The sequence below is a fragment of the Schistocerca americana genome, chromosome 7 (assembly GCF_021461395.2).
Source record: "Schistocerca americana isolate TAMUIC-IGC-003095 chromosome 7, iqSchAmer2.1, whole genome shotgun sequence".
NCBI lineage: Eukaryota > Metazoa > Arthropoda > Insecta > Orthoptera > Acrididae > Schistocerca > Schistocerca americana.
In genome coordinates, this window is record NC_060125.1 from 169,189,440 (window position 1) to 169,212,727 (window position 23,288).

The 23,288-nt window shown below is 43.0% G+C and overlaps 1 protein-coding gene across 1 annotated transcript in view; it reads right to left on the reverse strand.

Annotated features, from left to right (window-relative positions):
* LOC124621839 (synapsin) overlaps positions 1–23,288 on the reverse strand; it is an 810,142-nt gene that overhangs the window by 55,326 nt on the left and 731,528 nt on the right. Inside the window, exon 6 of the mRNA XM_047147282.1 lies at positions 16,391–16,655. Coding sequence (XP_047003238.1) covers positions 16,391–16,655 — 265 coding nt within the window. The remainder of the gene's footprint in view (positions 1–16,390; positions 16,656–23,288) is intronic.

Consider the following 23,288-nt stretch of genomic DNA (forward strand, 5'->3'; position numbering starts at 1 on the left):
TGTAAACTGAAGTGTTCGATACCACATTTTCTTGTATGTTTGGGTGTTTCACGGTATCACCTGCTTCATTTGAGCTAAGTAAACTGTAGAGTTCGATACCAGTTTTTTGTAGTTCGACATGTTGATGATATCATGGCTAAAAGCAGACAGTGGTATCCCATGCTTCAGTTATAAGTTATTTTCGCTGCATTATATCCAATGTCGGAGTACCCTCAAACTTTTTTTTAGAAAAAAAGCACTGGTGAAATGTATCACCCGTTTGAAATAAAAACTAGTGTAAGAGATTGGTATAATTTATTATGTGAACTGTTTATCTATTTTTCAGACAAAAATGGAAGGCTTTAGAATTTTGAGCTTAGTAATCACAAAACCGAACCCACAGTTCTGGTGATGGAATTGAATGGAAGTAAGATGAATTGCCAAGCATTTGTAGATAACTTTCAGGAAATCTAACAGAGGCAACTGGTCAACTCTTTCAAAGAATGTAACAAGCAGCACCAGTCTCAGAATTTCAATGGAAAAATGCTCTATTCCTGACTAACATGAAAAAGAACCAAAATATATGGAAACACAAATGGGTACATTAGAAATGAATAATAAATTTAAATATCTCAGAGAAACCACACAGCAAAATATATTGTAAAGTTTGCAGCATATATAAGAGATAATAAAAAACAGAGTGTTCAACTTCCTTAAAACATTTACAACAAGAAGAGCTTCTCTAGGAATCCAAAACTAAAACGTTACATTATTGTGGTACAACCAGAAGTTTTTTTTAACACTGACCTGCAGGCTGAGTAGGCCAGAACTACTTGAAAGAACAAAATGGGAGCAACACAAATAAGAGGAAATGTGAACCGATGAAAAGATCTATGAAAATATACATAAAATGTTGGAAACAATGGCAAAGCAAAGATTACTCCTTTTGACATCTCTAGTGAGTGAAAGTGAAAACGTTAGCAAAAAGTTATATCTGTATTTCTGGAAAAAACTAGTGAATGAAATCACAGTAATAAGAAAAGAATTGGAAAGAAACAATATCAGAGAACTACAAACAACAGATAGAAAATATTTTAGAAGTTCTGATTTTGAGGGCTACAGTGACTGGGGGTGGGGGGTGGTGGAGATTGGGAGAGGGGGGGGGGGGGGATGGAAACAACAGGGATAGGAGAAAAGAGCAAAAAGGAAATGTCAAGGAAAACAGAGGAATTGATGTTACTTGATCAAAGTTGGTCAATATGATGATAAAATGATAATAATAATTTTAAATGCAGTAGCTGGTGTTGAATCAGGTACACCCAGATATCCACGTGTATTAGTCTGCCACTTTCAGGAATTGGTGAGATGCACGTCCCTCAGATGAAATCTGTCCAGCGGATTAACTACGAGGGCCATTGTGCCAGACAGCCTGAATGTAGTTTTTAGATGGTTCCCACAGCCAACTAGGTGAATACTGGGCTGGTACCCATGTCTCATCTTGTTTCCATGATTCAAAAACATTAGAAAACTTTTAACAGAGTCGCATGAATTAACACTGAATGGAGACACATGAGATACACAAATTCCGTCTTGGGTAGGGCACGGGGGAGGAGGAGGTGGAGGAGGGGATAGGGAAGTTGAGGCTACAGAAAGGGTGTATCCAGCCACCCTCTGCCACTAACATCACCAAATCCAGTAATTATATGCCAACCCCAAAGGTGAGGAAAAATGAGAAGAAAGAGGTAGTGTTCAGTCAATCTAATTTGTATCATCTTGTTCCTCTCCACACCACCTTCCCTTTATTTACATTTTGCATAATTCAAGCTTAATCTTAACAGGCTTGATACTGTTCTGGTTACTACAAGGAATGCAACTTATGCCCTGTACACATTCAACATTATTTTCAGATGTAGTTTCCTTGGCAGAGCTGTGGACTAATGTACTGTTGCCTCTGATGATAGTTATTGTGTGATGGTGGAGTCATAAGTACATCAACGAACATAAATACATTAGATAATTTATGTTTCCCCACAAGAACTTCCTGGGTTTACAGCCAGATGGCAGTATTGAAATAACACAATGTTTCTATCAGTGTTATAATCGTCATCTTCTGAAGTTGCCAAAAGATTATGAGTATGTCGTCCATCAAAATTACTCGGTATTTTAACAAACATGTGGCTGGAAACCCAGGAGCTTTTTATCAGAAGTATATGACAAGAAAGTTCACTTTCACACACCTTATTTTTCATTCGTCACTGCACACGTTATAGACCAGTAAATGAAGGAAATTAATTTGTGTAGCCACAAATTTTTGTCTGACAGCTGGAGGGCGTTTCATGAACAACATAATAAGAAACTTGAGTGATGAGGGTTGAGTATGGGGGCTGGGGAGGATGTAGGGGAAGTTTCATGGTCACTTTTTTAAAATATTTGCTGGATAATCAAAAACCACAGCCTGTAGTGAAAATTTGTACCAGTACAAAATTAAACTGAATTAAATTTCCCACAAATAAGGTCCTATTCATTTTTTCTCTAGAACTAATAATTCACACATTACAGAACATTGAAAAATCACAGATTATTAAAATAGTCTTTAAATGGTATAAAATTAATGTTTGTTGTTAAATGCAGTACGTCAAGGTTAAATATTGTAAGTGCGTGCCAGTCTAAGTGCAGTAGAACCATATTAATGGATAAACTGTGTTCTGGGGGTGTGATAGGGAGGACGCGTTGGGAGGGCTAGAAGCATGAGGGAAGCCAAGTCATTGGAATGGTGCTAAGCACATCCATACTTTGTGCATTTGTAGCCTGAAAAGTAAACACTACATCAGACGAAGCAACTACATGCTGTTTCTCAGTTGTAAAACTGTTTTTATAGGCTACTGACCCTTCCTTATAAAGCAGTGGTGATGCAGTGTGCTGACATGCATGGGGTGGGGGTGGGGTATTTTCAAATAAATGTGTTAACACTACCCAGGATACAGATATTATTTACAATTAATATTAATACATAAGAAATGTATCCGGGCAGAATCTATGTAAATCTGTGCATGCTGCTCTACACTACTGTATGCAAAACTGATTCTTAGTTATCCTATACAGCAGTTTCAGAATTCTTATGGGGGCACTTCCCTGCAACAGGCACTGAACACACTTCAGTTTACAGACAGGCTGTACCACTCAGGCATTTACCATCCAGTTCTCCTGTGTGAGTTGACAAAATAACTTCACTGTGCTCGTGTTCATATAGTGGAGCTACTTTCAGTTAGTTAAATGAAACAGTGGAGTTACTTTCAGTTAGTTAAATGAGTTTCAGTTATTGAGTTTTTATGTAAGATAAGCCCCTATAACAATGGCTGAGAAGTGCTTACTTTACAAGTGTAATTTTGGTAGGAAAAGGATTTGTATCAGTAAATGTGGCATCTTGACAACACATTGTAAGGCTGTGTACAGTGTTATAGTCATTTGGTGGTCAGCTAATGAACAGTGGGAAAATTACTGGATTTCTTTCATCATTAATTGTCTTACTGGTTGGGTACATTACTATCTTTCATTCAGAAATTGCTGGTAGTTATAAAGTGGGCTGCTTTGAGTGGATTTACTTACCACACACCTACAGTATAACTTGCAAGGTGTCTGTGAATATACCTAATAGCAGGGGTGGCCAGGATTTTGTTCACAGGCTGTGCCCGGGCATGAGTGCGCTCAGCCTCGCTACACCCCCCCCCCCCCCCCCCCCCATGGCGCTCAGCCTCGCTTAATCTTTATTCCCTCCTCCTTCCCCCCCCCACCCCCACCCCACCCCACCCCAACGCCTTGCCACACTGTACGAGTGCAAGGAGGGAGAAGAGGGAAAAACTGCGAGTGTGCCACACTTAAATGACAGTGCAGTTGCACTGCATACAATGCGGTTTTATATTTCTCATTTCTCAACAAATTAGGTCACAAACAAAACAAATTTTAAGTGTTATTTAATTCTTTTTTGTGCACTGAAGCCATAACATATCTTTAATCTCATACAAACTGTTGGTATATGAACAGACATAGACAATTTCAAACAGTTTTGTACTCATATTGCCACATAATTGTAATTTTCTTAGTTATAAACTCGAAAAAAGGCCTTCCACACAAATATGTCATTCGAAATATTGTAGCACTTTTTCAACCTCATTAAGGGGACTTGGAAACTCTACTTGAGGAAAGCAATGTAGACACACTGGGCAGTGTTAATGTAAAAAGATATGTGATTAAAACTGGAACTACCTTGCAGGTCAGTCAGTCATATTGGGACATGCACAGAGGTGCTTTCAACTGGAATGGCAAACGGTCTCAAAAATGGCACAGAAGCAGATGTAAGATTGACAATGTCCTCAAAGTATTTATAAAACTATCCTTATAATTCTTTCAAAGCCAAATTGAATTCTTCAGACCTCGCATTTTCTTTAATGGCAATAAGCTAGGAAAGTTGATAGTCTTTGTCAGAATGTGTCCTTTCTGCTCGATCCCATCTCGAAAATGAGTTTCCTCCTGGTCTGCAAAATAGTGTCAGCTCCGGCTATCAATTCTTCATTTGAAGTGAATCTTTGTCCAACAAGAAAAATTTTCAGTTTTGGGAAGAGGCCTGACGGAGCCATATCAGGTGAATAAGGCGGATGTGAGAACAATTCATACCACCTGAATATGGCTGGATGATTGCCAGCCGAAATATCGTGGCAAGAAGTCAGCATGATCCGGTTGCAATCCCGAAATGTCATCGAACTTCAAGAAACTTCAAGAATCACAATTCATATCATAGTTCATGTAATTTTGCCATGATGATGGCATATGTGTGTGGGCATGTCTTGTCTTGATGGAAGATGACTTTCTTCCTTGCTAAACCTGGCCTTTTTTCGCGTATCTTTTGTTGTAACTTGTCCAGGAGGTTAGTATAGTATTCTGCAGTAATTGTTTGCCCAATGGGGAGATAATCTACAAACAGAATTCCCTTCGCATCCCAGAACACTGATGCCATGACCTTACCCGCTGAAGGAATGGCGCGTAATGGGGCCCCTTAGGGAAATGGCAGCAAGAGAGGGGAAGAAAACCAATGTGCACTCCGTGTGCATACCGGGGGGAGTCATTCCAGATGTGGAAAGGGTCCTTCCGGATGCCATGAAGGGTACAGGGTGCACCCATCTGCAGGTGGTCGCTCATGTCGGCACCAATGATGTGTGTCGCTATGGATCGGAGGAAATCCTCTCTGGCTTCCGGCGGCTATCTGATTTGGTGAAGACTGCCAGTCTCGCTAGCGGGATGAAAGCAGAGCTGACCATCTGCAGCATCGTCGACAGGACTGACTGCGGACCTTTGGTACAGAGCCGAGTGGAGGGTCTGAATCAGAGGCTGAGACGGTTCTGCGACCGTGTGGGCTGCAGATTCCTCGACTTGCGCCATAGGGTGGTGGGGTTTCGGGTTCCGCTGGATAGGTCAGGAGTCCACTACACGCAACAAGCGGCTACACGGGTAGCAGGGGTTGTGTGGCGTGGGCTGGGCGGTTTTTTAGGTTAGATGGCCTTGGGCAAGTACAGAAAGGGCAACAGCCTCAACGGGTGCGGGGCAAAGTCAGGACATGCGGGGACCAAGCAGCAATCGGTATTGTAATTGTCAACTGTCGAAGCTGCGTTGGTAAAGTACCGGAACTTCAAGCGCTGATAGAAAGCACCGAAGCTGAAATCGTTATAGGTACAGAAAGCTGGCTTAAGCCAGAGATAAATTCTGCCGAAATTTTTACAAAGGTACAGACGGTGTTTAGAAAGGATAGATTGCATGCAACCGGTGGTGGAGTGTTCATCGCTGTTAGTAGTAGTTTATCCTGTAGTGAAGTAGAAGTGGATAGTTCCTGCGAATTATTATGGGTGGAGGTTACACTAAACAACCGAACTAGGTTAATAATTGGCTCCTTTTACCGACCTCCCGACTCAGCAGCATTAGTGGCAGAACAACTGAGAGAAAATTTGGAATACATTTCACATAAATTTTCTCAGCATGTTATAGTCTTAGGTGGAGATTTCAATTTACCAGATATAGACTGGGACACTCAGATGTTTAGGACGGGTGGTAGGGACAGAGCATCGAGTGACATTATACTGAGTGCACTATCCGAAAATTACCTCGAGCAATTAAACAGAGAACCGACTCGTGGAGATAACATATTGGACCTACTGATAACAAACAGACCCGAACTTTTCGAATCTGTATGTACAGAACAGGGAATCAGTGATCATAAGGCCGTTGCAGCATTCCTGAATATGGAAGTTAATAGGAATATAAAAAAAGGGAGGAAGGTTTATCTGTTTAGCAAGAGTAATAGAAGGCAGATTTCAGACTACCTAACAGATCAAAACGAAAATTTCTGTTCCGACACTGACAATGTTGAGTGTTTATGGAAAAAGTGCAAGGCAATCGTAAAATGCGTTTTAGACAGGTACGTGCCGAGTAAAACTGTGAGGGACGGGAAAAACCCACCGTGGTACAACAACAATGTTAGGAAACTACTGCGAAAGCAAAGAGAGCTCCACTCCAAGTTTAAATGCAGCCAAAACCTCTCAGACAAACAGAAGCTAAACGATGTCAAAGTTAGCGTAAAGAGGGCTATGCGTGAAGCGTTCATTGAATTCGAAAGTAAAATTCTATGTACCGACTTGACAGAAAATCCTAGGAAGTTCTGGTCTTACGTTAAATCAGTAAGTGGCTCGAAACAGCATATCCAGACACTTCGGGATGATGATGGCATTGAAACAGAGGATGACACGCGTAAAGCTGAAATACTAAACACCTTTTTCCAAAGCTGTTTCACAGAGGAAGACCGCACTGCAGTTCCTTCTCTAAATCCTCGCACAAACGAAAAAATGGCTGACATCGAAATAAGTGTCCAAGGAATAGAAAAGCAACTGGAATCACTCAATAGAGGAAAGTCCACTGGACCTGACGGGATACCAATTCGATTCTACACAGAGTACGCGAAAGAACTTGCCCCCCTTCTAACAGCCGTGTACCGCAAGTCTCTAGAGGAACGGAGGGTTCCAAATGATTGGAAAAGAGCACAGATAGTCCCAGTCTTCAAGAAGGGTCGTCGAGCAGATGCGCAAAACTATAGACCTATATCTCTTACGTCGATCTCTTGTAGAATTTTAGAACATGTTTTTTGCTCGCGTATCATGTCATTTCTGGAAACCCAGAATCTACTATGTAGGAATCAACATGGATTCCGGAAACAGCGATCGTGTGAGACCCAACTCGCCTTATTTGTTCATGAGACCCAGAAAATATTAGATACAGGCTCCCAGGTAGATGCTATTTTTCTTGACTTCCGGAAGGCGTTCGATACAGTTCCGCACTGTCGCCTGATAAACAAAGTAAGAGCCTACGGAATATCAGACCAGCTGTGTGGCTGGATTGAAGAGTTTTTAGCAAACAGAACACAGCATGTTGTTATCAATGGAGAGACGTCTACAGACGTTAAAGTAACCTCTGGCGTGCCACAGGGGAGTGTTATGGGACCATTGCTTTTCACAATATATATAAATGACTTAGTAGATAGTGTCGGAAGTTCCATGCGGCTTTTCGCGGATGATGCTGTAGTATACAGAGAAGTTGCTGCATTAGAAAATTGTAGCGAAATACAGGAAGATCTGCAGCGGATAGGCACTTGGTGCAGGGAGTGGCAACTGACCCTTAACATAGACAAATGTAATGTATTGCGAATACATAGAAAGAAGGATCCTTTATTGTATGATTATATGATAGCGGAACAAACACTGGTAGCAGTTACTTCTGTAAAATATCTGGGAGTATGCGTACGGAACGATTTGAAGTGGAATGATCATATAAAACTAATTGTTGGTAAGGCGGGTACCAGGTTGAGATTCATTGGGAGAGTGCTTAGAAAATGTAGTCCATCAACAAAGGAGGTGGCTTACAAAACACTCGTTCGACCTATACTTGAGTATTGCTCATCAGTGTGGGATCCGTACCAGGTCGGGTTGGCGGAGGAGATAGAGAAGATCCAAAGAAGAGCGGCGCGTTTCGTCACTGGGTTATTTGGTAACCGTGATAGCGTTACGGAGATGTTTAATAAACTCAAGTGGCAGACTCTGCAAGAGAGGCGCTCTGCATCGCGGTGTAGCTTGCTCGCCAGGTTTCGAGAGGGTGCGTTTCTGGATGAGGTATCGAATATATTGCTTCCCCCTACTTATACTTCCCGAGGAGATCACGAATGTAAAATTAAAGAGATTAGAGCGCGCACGGAGGCTTTCAGACAGTCGTTCTTCCCGCGAACCATACGCGACTGGAACAGGAAAGGGAGGTAATGACAGTGGCACGTAAAGTGCCCTCCGCCACACACCGTTGGGTGGCTTGCGGAGTATCAATGTAGATGTAGATGTAGATGAAGGAATTGTCTTTACTTTCTTTGGTGTGGAGAATCAGCATGTTTCCACTGCTTTGACTGTTGTTTTTTCTCTGGGGTATAGTAGTGCACCCAAGTTTCGGCGCAAAAAATCTTGTTCGTTTCTCCTTAAACGGGCCAAACACTGTTCCGATATGTCCATTCTCATGCATTTTTGATCCAGCATTAAGAGTTGCCGCACCCATCTTACTGATAATTTTTTCATTTCTAATTCTTCAGTTAAAATGTGATATACCCTTTCAGATGGCATCTGGCAAGCATGAACAATTTCAAGCACTTTCAATCGGGGTTCCTCCATTACCATTTTGTGCACTTTTGCAATTATTTCTGAAGTAGTGATACATCTTAGCCGACCACTGTGCGGATCATCATCTAAGCTCTCCCGGCCAAATTTAAATTCATTTGTCCACTTGGCAACAGTTTTTATTTCTTTATTTACTTAGCATCTTTGTTCTCATCATTATAAAAGTGATATAGGATTTGTCATACGTTGCCTTACATAGAAAATAGGACATGAAAAGCTTTACAATTATATGTCCATAAATAAAATATTATTACATATAACATGACACCATACGCATAACAACATTCATAATATGGTAAATTAGAATAATAAATTAATACAATTTAGATTTCAATGAGCATTTTGGGTCATTATGATGAAGGAAATAAGCTACTGTATATTGAATGCTGGTCATTTAAGTATTCTTTGACACTTTAAAAACTCTTGGTAATTAACATTGTTTAAGTTATTTTTTGAATATGTGGAATTTCAGTTTACTTTTAATTTCTTTTGATAGTGCACTAAATAAAATTTTTGGCTGATAAAGAACACTTATGAAGGAGCAGAGGCCCCCAGTGTATTCTGGAAATCGGCATGAATGCCCTTTCCTTTCATATGTTCCTTTACGAAGTACTTAATCACTGCTCCGATCTTGATTTTTTCCATCTACGCAAATCACATCAACAGAATCACGTCACTACCACAGCTCTCTTCCAAGAGCATTGATGTGGCACGTGTTTACAGGCAACAGTGCAATGAATATTACGTGAACAACTCTTTGCGCTAGCGCTGACCTCGCATGGTGATTCCGAGAACTTTTCAAACCACCCTCGTATGAAGTCCTCACACTCTTCGTTCATTTCATTGAAGACGGTTGCAACTGGCCATGGAATAATGCGTGCGACTTCAAAAATTTTACTATTCGTACGACCAGTTCCTTCACGTGGTCCAGGCCTTCAAATTTAGCACAAATAGTCTTTTTTTTGTACAGAACAATGAATCCCATCTATCGATCATTGTAATTTTTTTTTCTTTCATTGTCTACTAAATTTTTAAATTCCTTCTGCATGGCAATGTAATGTCGTTTCCTAGCAAATATGTTGTACCTGTCGTTATGCGAACTGAAAAGTCCCACCCCTCTCTTCTGCCATCCCCATTCATTTTAAAGAAATGTGACGACAGATCGCTAGATTTCCTCTTTTTGTGCAAACAGCCACTGGACTTGTAAAAGCTTCATATCACAAACAAATAGGGACGATAAAACAGCGCTGCCAGCACGATTCTAACGAACTCAGAGAGTTGTGTCAACCGAAAAATGTCGCACCGCAATACTCAATGAAATGCCGCGCTGTTCCGGGTGTTTCCGAGAAGGACCGACCAAAGCCCTCGGCCGGCCCTGCCGGGTAGTATGTGACTGGCCACAGTAAAGTCTGGAACAATAACCTGCCGTAGTGAGTTGTTTGTCCAGCGTGGAAATACGCTGACGGAAAAAACCGCAGTACCAAAAAATAATTAATGTGGTGCAATGAAATTACGGGATTACATTTGTCTACGTAACATACACCGAAGACCCCACAGTAACTGGTACACCTGCCTAATTGCATGTAGGGCCCCAGCGAGCACGCAGAAGAGCCGCTACACGACGTGGCATGGACTCGACTAATGTCTGAAGTAGTGCTGAAGGGAAATTACCCCATGAATCCTGCAGGGCTGTCCACAAATTAGTAAGAGTACGAGATGGTGGAGATCGCTTCTGAATAGCAAGTTGCAAGGCATCCCGGATATGCTCAATAATGTTCATGTCTGGGGAGTTTGGTGGGCAGTGTAAGATTTTAAACTCAGAAGAGTGTTCCTGGAGCCACTCTGTAGCAATTCTGGACGTGTGGCGTGTCACATTGTCCTCCTGCAACTGCCCAAGTCCGTCGGAATGCACAATGGACATGAATGGATGCAGGTGATCAGACAGGATGCTGACATACGTGTCATCTGTCAGAGTCGTTTCTAGACGCATGAGAGGTCTCATATCACTTCAACTGCACGCGCCCCAAAACATTACAGAGCCTCCACCAGCATGAACAGTCCCCTGCTGACATGCAGAATCCGTGGATCCATGAGGTGGTCTCCAAACCCGTATACGTCCGTCCGCTCGATACAATTTGAAACGAGACTCGTCCGACCAGGCAACATGTTTCCAGTCCTCAACAGTCCAATGTCGGTGTGTAAAGCTTTCTGTCTTGCGGTCATCAAGGGCCCACGAGTGGGCCTTCGGCTCCGAAAGCCCATATGAATGATGTTTCGTTGAATGGTTCGCACGCTGACACTTGTTGATGGCCCAGCATTGAAATGGTTCAAATGGCTCTGAGCACTATGGGACTTAACATCTGTGGTCATCAGTCCCCTAGAACTTAGAACTAATTAAACCTAACTAACCTAAGGACATCACACACATCCATGCCCGAGGCAGGATTCGAACCTGCGACCGTAGCAGCCGCGCGGTTCCTGACTGAGCGCCTAGAACCGCGAGACCACCGCGGCCGGCCAGCATTGAAATGTGTAGCAATTTTCGGAAGGGTCGCACTTCTGTCACGTTGAACGATTCTCTTCAGTCGTCGTTGTTCCCGTTCTGGGATCTTTTTCCAGCCGCAGCGATGTCGGAGATTTGATATTTTACCCGATTCCTGATATTCACGGTACACTCGTGAAATGGTCGTACGGGAAAATCCCCACTTCATCCCTACCTCGGAGATGCTGTGTCCCATCGCTCATGTGCCGACTATAACACCACGTTTATACTCACTTAAATCTTGATAACCTGCCATTGTGGCAGCAGTAACCGATCTATCAACTGCGCCAGACACTTGCTGTCTTATATAGGCGTTGCCGACCGCAGCGCCGTATTCTGCCTGTTTACATATCTCTGTATTTGAACACACATGCCTTTACCAGTTCCTTTGTCTCTTCAATGTATTTAAGTGATTAACAATGCAAGACCACAAGTCAATGTAAGCGCGAGACAGTCATTGTAAATGTTAAATGCTGATACATTACTAACCGGCGTAACTGACAAAACAAAATGTTGAACGCAAACATGCAAACGTGGATTCATTTTGTTGTACAGATGGTAGATGTCAGTTTGTGGGATGGAGTTCCATGCTTGTTGCACTTGCACGGTCAATACAGGGGCAGTTAATGTTGTTTGTTGATGAGGATGAAACGATGATGAAGACAACTTAACACCCAGTCTCTGAGCAGAGAAAATCTCCGACCCGGCCGGGAATCGAACCTGGGCCTCTTGCGTGGCATTCTGCCGTGCTAACGACTCAGCTGAAGTTTTGGCCACCAGCTGTAAACATACCACCAGCTGTATATATATATATATATATATATATATATATATATATATATATATATATATATATACCACAGCATACTTCGGGACTACGTTATCTCTCCTTCAAGTGCTATAAAACAAGGAAACCAATCAAACAAATCGCAATACTACACATACTGACAACAATGTACATTAAGGCTTCTATATTATCAAGCAACATCAAAAGTGAAAAACAAGCATTAAACATGCGTTGTCAAACATACGACTTTTCTAAGACATCTCGTATTGACATGATATACTCTCAAAGCACAGTTGTAAACTAACGGCAGCCGCATTCACCTACCAAAGGCAGTATTTTCTTGCAACGCGCATGTCACAGTCCCCAACAATGCTACTGTCTATTATGAAAACATTGTATGTCAAGTCCTGGCAAATTCTAAAAACCAATACTACATCCATAGTGCAAGGTATGCATCCATACTGAAGACCACGAGAAAACATTAAACCTAATGCGGCCAATCTGAATAACTTTGTGGCTGCTTCCCAAGGAGGACATGGCTAAATTGGGCCCAGAAGTGTCCCTTGGGCACTTCTGTATTCTCGTTTAACACGCTGGCATATTCCTTTCTCAATACGCAAAAAATCTCCATCTCGTAAATTTGGGAACAAGTACCAATTACAACCCGCCTCCGTGGCCGAGGTCGCAAACTCACGGCAATGCGGTGGCGATCGACATCGGAGGTAAGCCGATTCGAATCATGGTAAAAGTTTTCACTGCCAGTATTCGCACCAATGTTCTGGTTTAAATACCAAACCTCTCCTCAGTTTCTCATACATGCATATATGTAGTACTACAAATAGTCTGTAATGCAGCATGCTGTAAATAAAAAAAACACCCTTTACCCTCAAAGTGTAATACCGTCGTGCTATCTGCTATGTTACCTAACAAATACTGGTCATTCTCTGTATTGTTATGCTCTTCAAACTTTACTTTAAGGTTTCTTTCCCTTTGTCCGACGTACTTCGTTTCACAGTTCTGGGGCTTTAGGTAGTAAAGTCCTGCTTTCCTCATCCAGTTCTCACCTACGTCAGTATTATGCTTCGGCCTCTGCTCCAGTTTCTTGTTCGTCATGAATGCAATTTTCAACCTTCTGTTATCAAATAACCGTCCACCTCCATTTTATATGAGATAGTTCCCCAGTATATCATGACTCTATATTTCTGCGGGTTTTCCTCGTTTTGTTCGTATCGGTGTCCTATCGCTGCATCCATCCTTTTTATTAAACCTGCGTCAAAATCATTTTCTATCACTTTTTGCCTAGGTATTTTCATTTTTTTCATCCTTGTTCTCAGGATTTAGCGGGATGAAATTAGCCTGGGCACAGTAGTTTTGAAGAATACTTACTGACTTATGAGTGTGGCGAGAGACCATGTCAATTACTGTGAACGTAGGTTTCCTGAATATTCCTGTCTCAAGCTACGTTCACAGGTGAAAGTGGCTGCCATTAGCGTACAACTGTACCGTGAGAGCATAACGCCAACGTGAAATGTTCTAGGAAAAGTTTTATGTCTACTGCTGGGTTTCACCATTTGACGGTGCCTAACGGGATAGAAGCTTTAGTGTGTGCCATACTACAGGACGATGTGTTTTATGTTTGGTAACACGTGTTTACTGCTGGGTTTTTTGCCTTCTGACGCCTAATGGCATGCAAGCTTCTATGTACGTTATACTACAGGATGATATAAAGATATTTATATGGTCGTTAGTAGATGTAGTACTGCGATTTATTGATTGGTTCAAATGGCTGGCTCTGAGCACTATGCGACTTAACTTCTGAGGTCATCAGTCGCCTAGAACTTAGAACTAATTAAACCTAACTAACCTAAGGACATCACACACATCCATGCCCAGGGCAGGATTCGAACCTGCGACCGTAGCGATCGCTATTGATTGGTCTCCTTGTTTTATACGAGGATCACTCCAAAAGAAATGCACACTATTTTTGTAAAAATACAATTTTCATTCTGCATGTGTGAAAGTTTTACTGTGTGTAGATACATCCTTCCCGCTTGTTTTCAAACTTAGTTCAACCTGTTCCCTGAGTGGCGCTGTCACAGCATGTCTTCAAGATGGCTGCTACACTTGACGTTCGTCAGAAGCAACGTGCCGTCATAGAATTCCTGTGCTGTGAAAACGAGACAGTGGGAAACATCCACAAGAGATTGAAAAAGGTGTACGGAGATGCTGCTGTCGATCGGAGTACAGTTAGTCGGTGGGCAAGCAGGTTACGTAATGAAAGCTGGCACGGTAATATTGAGGACTGTCCTCGCAGCGGCAGGCCTCGTACTGCACACACTCCAGACAATGTGCAGAGAGTTAACGAATTGGGGACTGCTGACAGATGCATCACAGTGAACGAATTGTCATGCTACGTTGGGATAGGGGAAGGAAGTGTTTGCAGAATATTGAAAGTGTTGGCGTCAAAAAAGGTTTGTGTCAGGTGGGTTCCCAGGATGTTGACAGCAGCTCACAAAGAAACAAGAAAAACGGTATGCAACGAACTTTTGGAACAGTATGAGAATGGTGGAGATGAATTTCTTGGAAGAATTGTGACAGGTGATGAAACATGGCTCCATCATTTTTCACCAGAGACGAAGAGGCAATCAGTGGAGTGGCATCATGCAAATTCACCCAAGAAAAACAAATTCAAAACCACACCTTCTGGTCGAAAAGTTATGGATACGGCGTTTCTCGATTCCAAAGGAGTCGTGCTTGTGGACATCATGAAGTGGAACCACCATAAATTCTGATGCATATGTGATGACACTGAAGAAACTTCAAGCTCGACTGAGTCCGACCACATCGGCAAAAGCAGGATGTTTTGCTGTTACACGGCAATGCATGGCCACATATCAGTCAAAAAACCATGGAAGCGATCACAAAACTCGGATGGACAACACTGAAACACCCGCCCTACAGTCCTGACCTGGCTCCATGTGACTATCATCTCTTTGGAAAACTTAAAGACTCTCTTCGTGGAACAAGGTTTGAAGATGACGACTCCCTTGTGCACGCTGCCAAGCTGTGGCTCCAACAGGTTAGTCCAGAATTTTACTGTGCGGGTATACAGGTGCTGGTTCCAAGATGGCGTAAGGCAGTTGAGAGGGATGGAAATTATGTGGAGAAATGAAAATATTGTTCCTAAAGGATATATCTACACACTATAAAACTTTCAAACGTGTAGAATAGAAGATGGATTTAAAAAAAAATAGTGTGCATTTCTTTTGGAGTGACCCTCGTAGCCTTCGATATTAGGATAACATATCCCCAAAGCATGTTGTAACGATATCACTCATTTGACAACCAGTGGCAGAACATTTTCAGTACCGATTGATGAGACACCTGTATTATGGCTTCACAACTGATAACTGATATTGGTTTTCTGTGTAATGTTACATCCCCCCCCCCCCTCCCCCCTTCAGGTTTGTGTCTGCACTGCGTTGCCACTGATTTTTAAGGCGTGTTGCGGACGGTGTGTGTATGTGTGTGTGTGTGTGTGTGTGTGTGTGTGTGTGTTGCTGTGAAGCTGTGTGTAGAGGGATAGAGGGATGGCGACTCGTTTACTCATTCCTCAATTTGCAGACGCTCAAAGCCTGGGAGGAGTGGGGGGGGGGGGGGGAGGGGGGGGGCGGAGGGCGGAGGCAGTGCCTACCACATTTCTGTGATCTGCCATCCCTCACATTTCTACTGCGTTGCCTGTCCTCTCTGTGTTATACCTGTTACACCTCCAGAAGATAATTTATACCTGAATACGGCTCTACCGCTCTTAAATGTGCCACACACATTTACTATTTTATCATGATCCACTTGCTTTACTAATAAACATTAATTTTATACCCTTAAAAGACTATCTGCGGTTTTTCAGCCCCTTCTGTAGGACAAATTACCAATCGTAGAGGAAAAAAAAAAAGAAAAGAAAAAACGAACAGGACATTTTCTGTTGGAAATTTAAGGCACTTTATTTTTGTACTGGAATACTTTTTCTCTACAGGCCGCAGTTTTCGAATTACTCATGAAAAACGTAAAAAAGTGACTTTGAAACAACCCTACCCTCGCTTCTCCGCCGACCCTTCTCCCCATCCCCCGACTACCACCGCCCGCCCTTCTCCCATCAAAGCGCCCATCTCCTCCCGGTCATGAATTTTTAATGTGTTGTTTCTCGGCGCTCCCTCCTAGCGACTACACGGATTTTATCCCCTATTTCTCCTTCGTCAGTATTCGGGGACAGCGCAGCGTGCGTAGTTCGTTGCTCGCTCACTGGCAGCGGCGGCGCTGCTGCGCGCTACGCACCTGCATGCGGTGTGCGACTAGCTCGGCAATGTGGCGGCGGTCTTCCTCCTGCGAGTCGCCCATCAGTGACAGCGCGCTGTCGTTCACCTCGATGATGAACTCGCGGCCGTCCTTGGCCACAATGATCTCCAGCGCGCAGATGTCCAGCCCGCCGAACAGCTCAGACACCTCGTCCACCCACATGCGGTACCGGTCTGTCATCTGGATCTGCTCCAGCATCGCCGAGCCCGTGTTCGTCTTCCAGTTGCCGGATATGCTCTTGCGCCTGTCAGAACGAGAGACAACTTCTAAGTAGGCTGTTTAGGTTTTTATATTGGTAACGCCACGTAGCGCTCTGTATGAAAATCACTGACTGTGCTGTGTGCAGTCTGTGGCTGGTTTGCATTGTTGGAATTCTCTATTGTAGTGTTGGGCAGTTGGATGTGAACAGCACGTAGTGTTGCGCAGCTCCAGGTGAGCCGCCAGCAGTGGTGGATGTGGGGAGTGAGATGGCGGAGTTTTGAGAGCGGATGATCTGGACGTGTGTCCATCAGAGAGAGTAAATTTGTAAGACTGGATGTCATGAACTGATATATATATATATATTATGACTTTTGAACACTATGAAGGTAAATACATTGTTTGTTCTTTGTCAAAATCTTTCATTTGCTAACTATGCCTACCAGTAGTTAGCTGGCAGTATTGGCGCTCGCTGTATTGCAGTAGTTCCAGTAACGAAGATTTTTGTGAGGTAAGTGATTCGTGAAAGGTATAGGTTAATGTTAGTCAGGGCCATTCTTTTATAGGGATTATTGAAAGTCAGACTGCGTTGCGCTAAAAATAGTGTGTGTCAGTTTAGTGTTGATCAGGATAAGTAAAGAGAGTGTCTGTGTACGTTCAGTTTTGCTCAGATATTTGAAAATCAAATAACGTAGAGGTTTATCATCATAGTAATTCATTAATTTTTCGAAGGGGACGTTTCAAACTTTATCTTTCTGACGCAGGTTTAAATCAGACATATAAAGGCATACATTTGTAAGGTATGGCCATGGTCCATGAAACTCTTCTATCTCTGACGTTTCATCCAAAGCCACGTTGGACATCTTCGGAGGTGCTCCTGGTTGTCTTGCCGACTGTCGGCAAGACAACCAGGAGCACCTCTGAAGATGTCCAACGTAGCTTTGGACGAAACGTCAAGGATAGAAGAGTTCCATGGACCACGGTCATACAACCCGGAAGACTTTCCGGCAGCTGAAACATCCGGTCGTGAAAGCCTTCATTGTATACATCTGTAATATTTTTGACTTTGCAGCCATCGTATTCAGGTACAAGAAGCTCTTCTTAGAGCAGTTGAGAAGGCAGCAGTGGCAAGATGATGTAATGTGGTGTGAGGTTCAGATGAAAGATGAGCTATTCGGTACTTATATCGTGAGAAAGACCGTCTAAATTGTGGTCCTTCTGCGCGATTGGTTGCTGCGTTCGGAAGTTTTGCGCCAAAATGCTAATCTTCTGTTATTAATATTAGACAAACAAAACAGCGTATTTACTTGCATTTCAAATTAAAACCTCTCAATAGCGTGCTATCATTCCATTATTTTACAAGTATTAATAACCATCAGAATAATAAACAACGGCCAAACGAAAAGGCAGACGAAGCACTTCGGTGATCTTCGGCTCGCACCTAACTTGGAAGGCGCGCGAAGTGGTTCGGCTGTAAGATTATATGTGGTTTGCCAGTTTCTGAGGACAGACATGTTGTCTGCTGCGGTCAGCATCAGGTTAAGAATGGGTCAAATGGCTCTGAGCTCTATGGGACTTAACATCTGAGGTCATCAGCACCCTAGAACTTAGATCTACTTAAACCTAACAAACCTAAGGACATCACACACATCCATACCTGAGGCAGGATTCGAACCGGCGACCGTAGCAGTCGCTCGGTTCCGGACTAAAGGGCCTAGAACCGCCCGGCCACAGCTGCCGGCCATCAGGTTAAGACTTTATTAGCAATGTATGGTCATAAGGACATGTAGTTGAGAATAGTGTGATGGTAATTACGGAAATACACAGTTCAATAATTTCTTGAAGAGTGGGAATTATTTGTGACTCTGAAGTGGAATGTAATTGTGCAGTTTCTCGTAGCAATAAAAAGCGAGTGGCATCCGATATAAAAAAAACTGATTGAAAATTTAATTATTCTCATAATATCAGTCCCTCGCTAAGAGCTCCTTACTGCCTCAAGATAACGAATTCACGACCTACGTGCTGTTTTCTGCGCAAGGGACAACAATTATAGAAAACTGCAGGTTGGTGAACATTTATTAGACCTTATGTATTACACTCAGGGCGGTGGAAACAAATAGGTACCTCGCGTGTACTGCAATCGTAGTACAAATGAGAACAGTGACACGTCATCTGTGGTAACACAGAGGAGGTATAAAAGGAGAAAAATTTTCAAGAGAAGAGGGTTATCAGACGGACGTATAAATACGTCCCTCTCTCACCTCTCTCTCTTTCAACTTGCCGTATGTTTCCCGACTTCGCTGGACAAAATATTACTAGTCACCCCCTGTAAGGAGCCATGTTCGGATCCAGAGAGAGGGCCTTTTTCCCATGCGAAGACCAATTTACTAATTTATTTTTTCCGTTTCCAAACTTTTTAGCTAACTGACGGAGAATAATATCGAACTAAAACTAAGAGTCTTGATAACAGCAAGGAATCCCACTTATTAGTTGCTTGCTTGAGGGCTAACCCGCCGGAGATGGGCTTTTTGCCAGAATGCGTGCAGAAAACTGAGCCGTGGTCCGCTCGAGTCGATCTTTTGACATCGAAGATCTTTCCTTAGGACTCAACGCGCTGTCTGTCGCTCACTGTTTGAGGGCAGTGAGGTGGTCGGAACAAACCAAAACGCCTGCCGCGACTGTGCAAGGGAGAGTACGCGGTCGTCCAGTATTGTACTCTCAGAGTCAGGGCGCGAGTGGATCGAAACGGCGACACATGGATGGCCAGTAGTCGCTTAGTATGGGTCAATCAAATTCGGCTAGGAAGTTCTAGAAAGGAAATTTTCTGCCGAAGACGCTCCTGAGGGCCTTGGAGGCAATCCTTTAGATTGTATAAGGACGCTGTCAAACGAGAGGCCTAGAACAACACCGGTGAAAGTGTGCCACCACCATCACGTCTGGTGACGGTTTCTGTTTAAAGTTCATAACGGTGTTGGCCAGTGATTCCTGGTTAACTTCCCGTCGTGCTCGCATTATGGTGACGTTATTTACTGGTGTTAGCGCTTGCTGATCAGCTCCGCGTGTCTGTGAGCCGTTCGGATTAGTGGTTAACTTGAAGCAAACTTGAGCTGCGTCTATGGACGCTAAACTCACATTTCTTTGCCAACGAGCTGCCACCCTTTGACGTACATTGAAATTTTTTCCGGGTCTGACATGAGTTGTGCTTGGTTGTACCGGGTAGTTATAACTAAACTTTCCCTATTTAACGCGTTATAACACGGAAACTAACTACTGTATGCGTACCCAACTTGGTAGCATTCATGTCAAGGACACGGGGAAGAGTAATAATGCAGAATATATTCAATTGAAACACTTTTAATCTGCTGCTACGGTACATCATACCATTACATACCGGTACCATTACTGCTACCAAAGGGGCTCAATATGGTGGCCATCGGTGTCCAGAAGAGTCTGAAAGCGCAGGATTGCATTCTGCACAGCAGAACGAAGCATGTCCGTAGGTATGCTGGCTACCTCTCTTGATATGCTGCGCTTCAGATTAGCACATGTGTGAACGTTCCTCTGGTAGACCCTGCCATTCATGTAGCCCCACAACCAGAAATCACAGGGAGTGAGATCAGGTGATTGTGCCGGCCAAGCATTTGGAAACGATCGGCTGATAATTCGATCGTTTCCAAACGTGTTTCGGAGAAGCAGGTGAACTTCACGAGCGATGTGCGATAGGGCCCCATCTTGCATGAAAACTGTTGGGTTGAATGCGTCTCTCTCCTGTACGGCGGATATGACCTGCTGGCGAAGCACATCACAGTGACGCTGGCTAGTCATACTGCACTTCCTTGGTCCTTGAGCGCCAACCTGTCCAAAACAGAATGGGTCAATGATGAAGCCACACCATACGGTGACATGTTCACCATACAGAGGAACTTCATGCACAGTGGCTGGAGGTGAAGATCCCCACACTAGGCACTTCTTTGTGTTCACCTCAACCGTCAGAGAAAAATGAGCTTCGCGTGTCCTCCAGGACCAGCCCTTATCAACTTCAATCCTCGCGAGAAAGTGGAGAGCGAAGTCAACACGTCGTTGTGCGTCCTGTGGTGCAAACTGCTGTAAGGTATATATCCTGTACGGATACCATTTGAGAAAGACGCGAAGCACCTTCCGTACAGTGGATCACGGGATGTTCAACTGTCGTGACACAGCACGCACACTGCCTGACGATCGGGAATTGCGCGCAGCGTTGTCTGCCATAGCAATGGCGATTTCATTAACCACCTGTGGTGCAACCGGTCGTCGACCACTTTCCGGAGCGACGCCCAGCTCTCGAGTTTATTCGAACTACTTCATCATCTTCCGCACAGCAGTTGGAGAAAGAGGACCCTTCCGTAATCCTTTCAGCCGGCAATATTCTAGAAGTGCAGCTGCAGCATTACTGTTGTTTTGATAATAGAGCTTTGCCAATAATTCCCCACCCTCATGTTGACACGTCAACAAGTGCACTGCGAATGGTCAGGTGTGTGGCACTATGAGTCATGATGACTGATGACGGCACCCGGTGGCAGGGACTGGACTGTGGCGCTGTGACACATTGAAATCATGTACCCCATACTCTGGACATTAATGCTACCAAGAATCTTCAACATTGCAGCGCGTCAGCTGCAGTGTATGCCGGGTCGTGGCCCATCGAACATAAGCCGGTGTGAGGTGGAGGTTACACCATTAAGTTAAGTAACGGTTTAGGCTTTGTACACTTTGTACATATGTACTGTTTGTGTTTCACCTTTTTCGTTTATAAATGTATAGCCATGGTGTTCTTTTAATCATTGACAAAGATCTTCTTAGGCACTTGTGGGTTTTATTGTTCTGAAGAAGGAGTAGTTATCTACACCGAAACCTAGGTAAACACTAGGTGCTTTTTTCGTAGTCGAGGCGGGTTTCTAGTTTTTTAATATATTGATACTACCAAGTTTGGTACGGTAATTAGTTTCCCTATTATGACATGTTAAATAGGGAAAGTTTAATTATAACCACCCAGTGCTTCTTATTTCTGAAGGTTCTAGCTAAAGCGTTGTTGGAGGTTATCTTATTACATTCATTTGCTATGTTACAGAGACCGGTTCACTGTGTGTGTCTAGTTGGAATTTTGGTGTGTTGTATTACCAAGAACCGTTCACGTCACTGTTTATCACTGCCCAGTTGCCGTTCCTTTTAACTGAGGCGCGACGGCCGATGTGGCAGTGGCGAGAAGCAACTTCTGTTCTATTCTATAGAGTCTGAATCTACCTTCGATTCTTTGTTTTCCATTTAAAATTTGTTCAAATCACAGAATTTTGATCTAGTAAAACACGTATTTAACGTTGTCAGATTTCAAGTTATTATGGGTTAAGTTTGTTCCTTTTTTTATACTGACTGAATTTAACGTAGAGCTTAAGATTTGTTTTGGAATTTTATCGTATGAGATATTTCTTTTCTTTTTTGAAACTTACTACTCCAGAGTTGCTGTAACAAAATTTAAATCCTCTCACTACGCGAGGTCATCCTGCACTTTAAATTCAGTGCATTTAAATTAGAGACAGTTAAAGTTTGAGATAAATAATACGGATTTGAGGTATGTCTACTCTTTAAAGATTATTTTACTAACAGCGAATTTGATTCAAAAGAATAATAAAATATTTATTATCTCGTATATATATACAGGGTGGTCCATTGATAGTGACCGGGCCAAATATCTCAGGAAATGAGCATCAAACGAAAAAACTACAAAGAACGAAACTCGTCTAGCTTGAATGGGGAAACCTGATGGCGCTATGGTTGGCCCGCTAGATGGCGCTGCCATAGATCAACCGGATATCAACTGCGTTTTTTTTTTTTAAATAGGAACCCCCATTTTTTATTACCTGTTCGTGTAGTACGTAAACAAATGTGAATGTTTCAGTTGGACCACTTTTTTCGCTTTGTGATAGATGGCACTGTAATAGTCACGAACATATGGCTCGCAATTTTAGACGAACAGTTGGTAACAGGTAGGTTTTTTAAATTAAAATACTGAACGTAGGTACGTCTGAACATTTTATTTCGGTTGTTCCAATGTGATACATGTACCTTTGTGAACTTATCATTTCTGAGGACGCATGCTGTTACAGCGTGATTACCTGTAAATACCACATTAATGCAATAAATGCTCAAAATGATGTCCGTCAACCTTTACCTTTAATCCAAATAAATACAGTTTCATTTACAGATATCTTACGTCTATTACGTGTATACAAGGAAAAGGTTGAGGGTGACATATATGATGATTTACCAAAGTCTTTATTTGCATTTTCACAAACGTGGAATGTGCGGTAGGCTATGACGTCACGGTCGACGAAGCTTTCCAGTCCTGATACATTAGGTACACCTGTACCACCTCGTACAATAGCGACTGTCAACCAGCCGTTACCATGCGAAAATGTATCATTCAGATCAATACTGAAGTTCAGTCTACATCCACAGAAAACGGCGGGTCCATCTAGTAGTGAATGTGCGGCGACAGATTTTATAGTATTATTCTTCTTGTCAGCGGCAGATGTTGTCATTTCAACGTCTTCAATTGTTTTATACATTGTCTGTCTTGCACGACAGAAAACGGCGGGTCCATCTAGTAGTGAATGTGCGGCGACAGATTTTATAGTATTCTTCT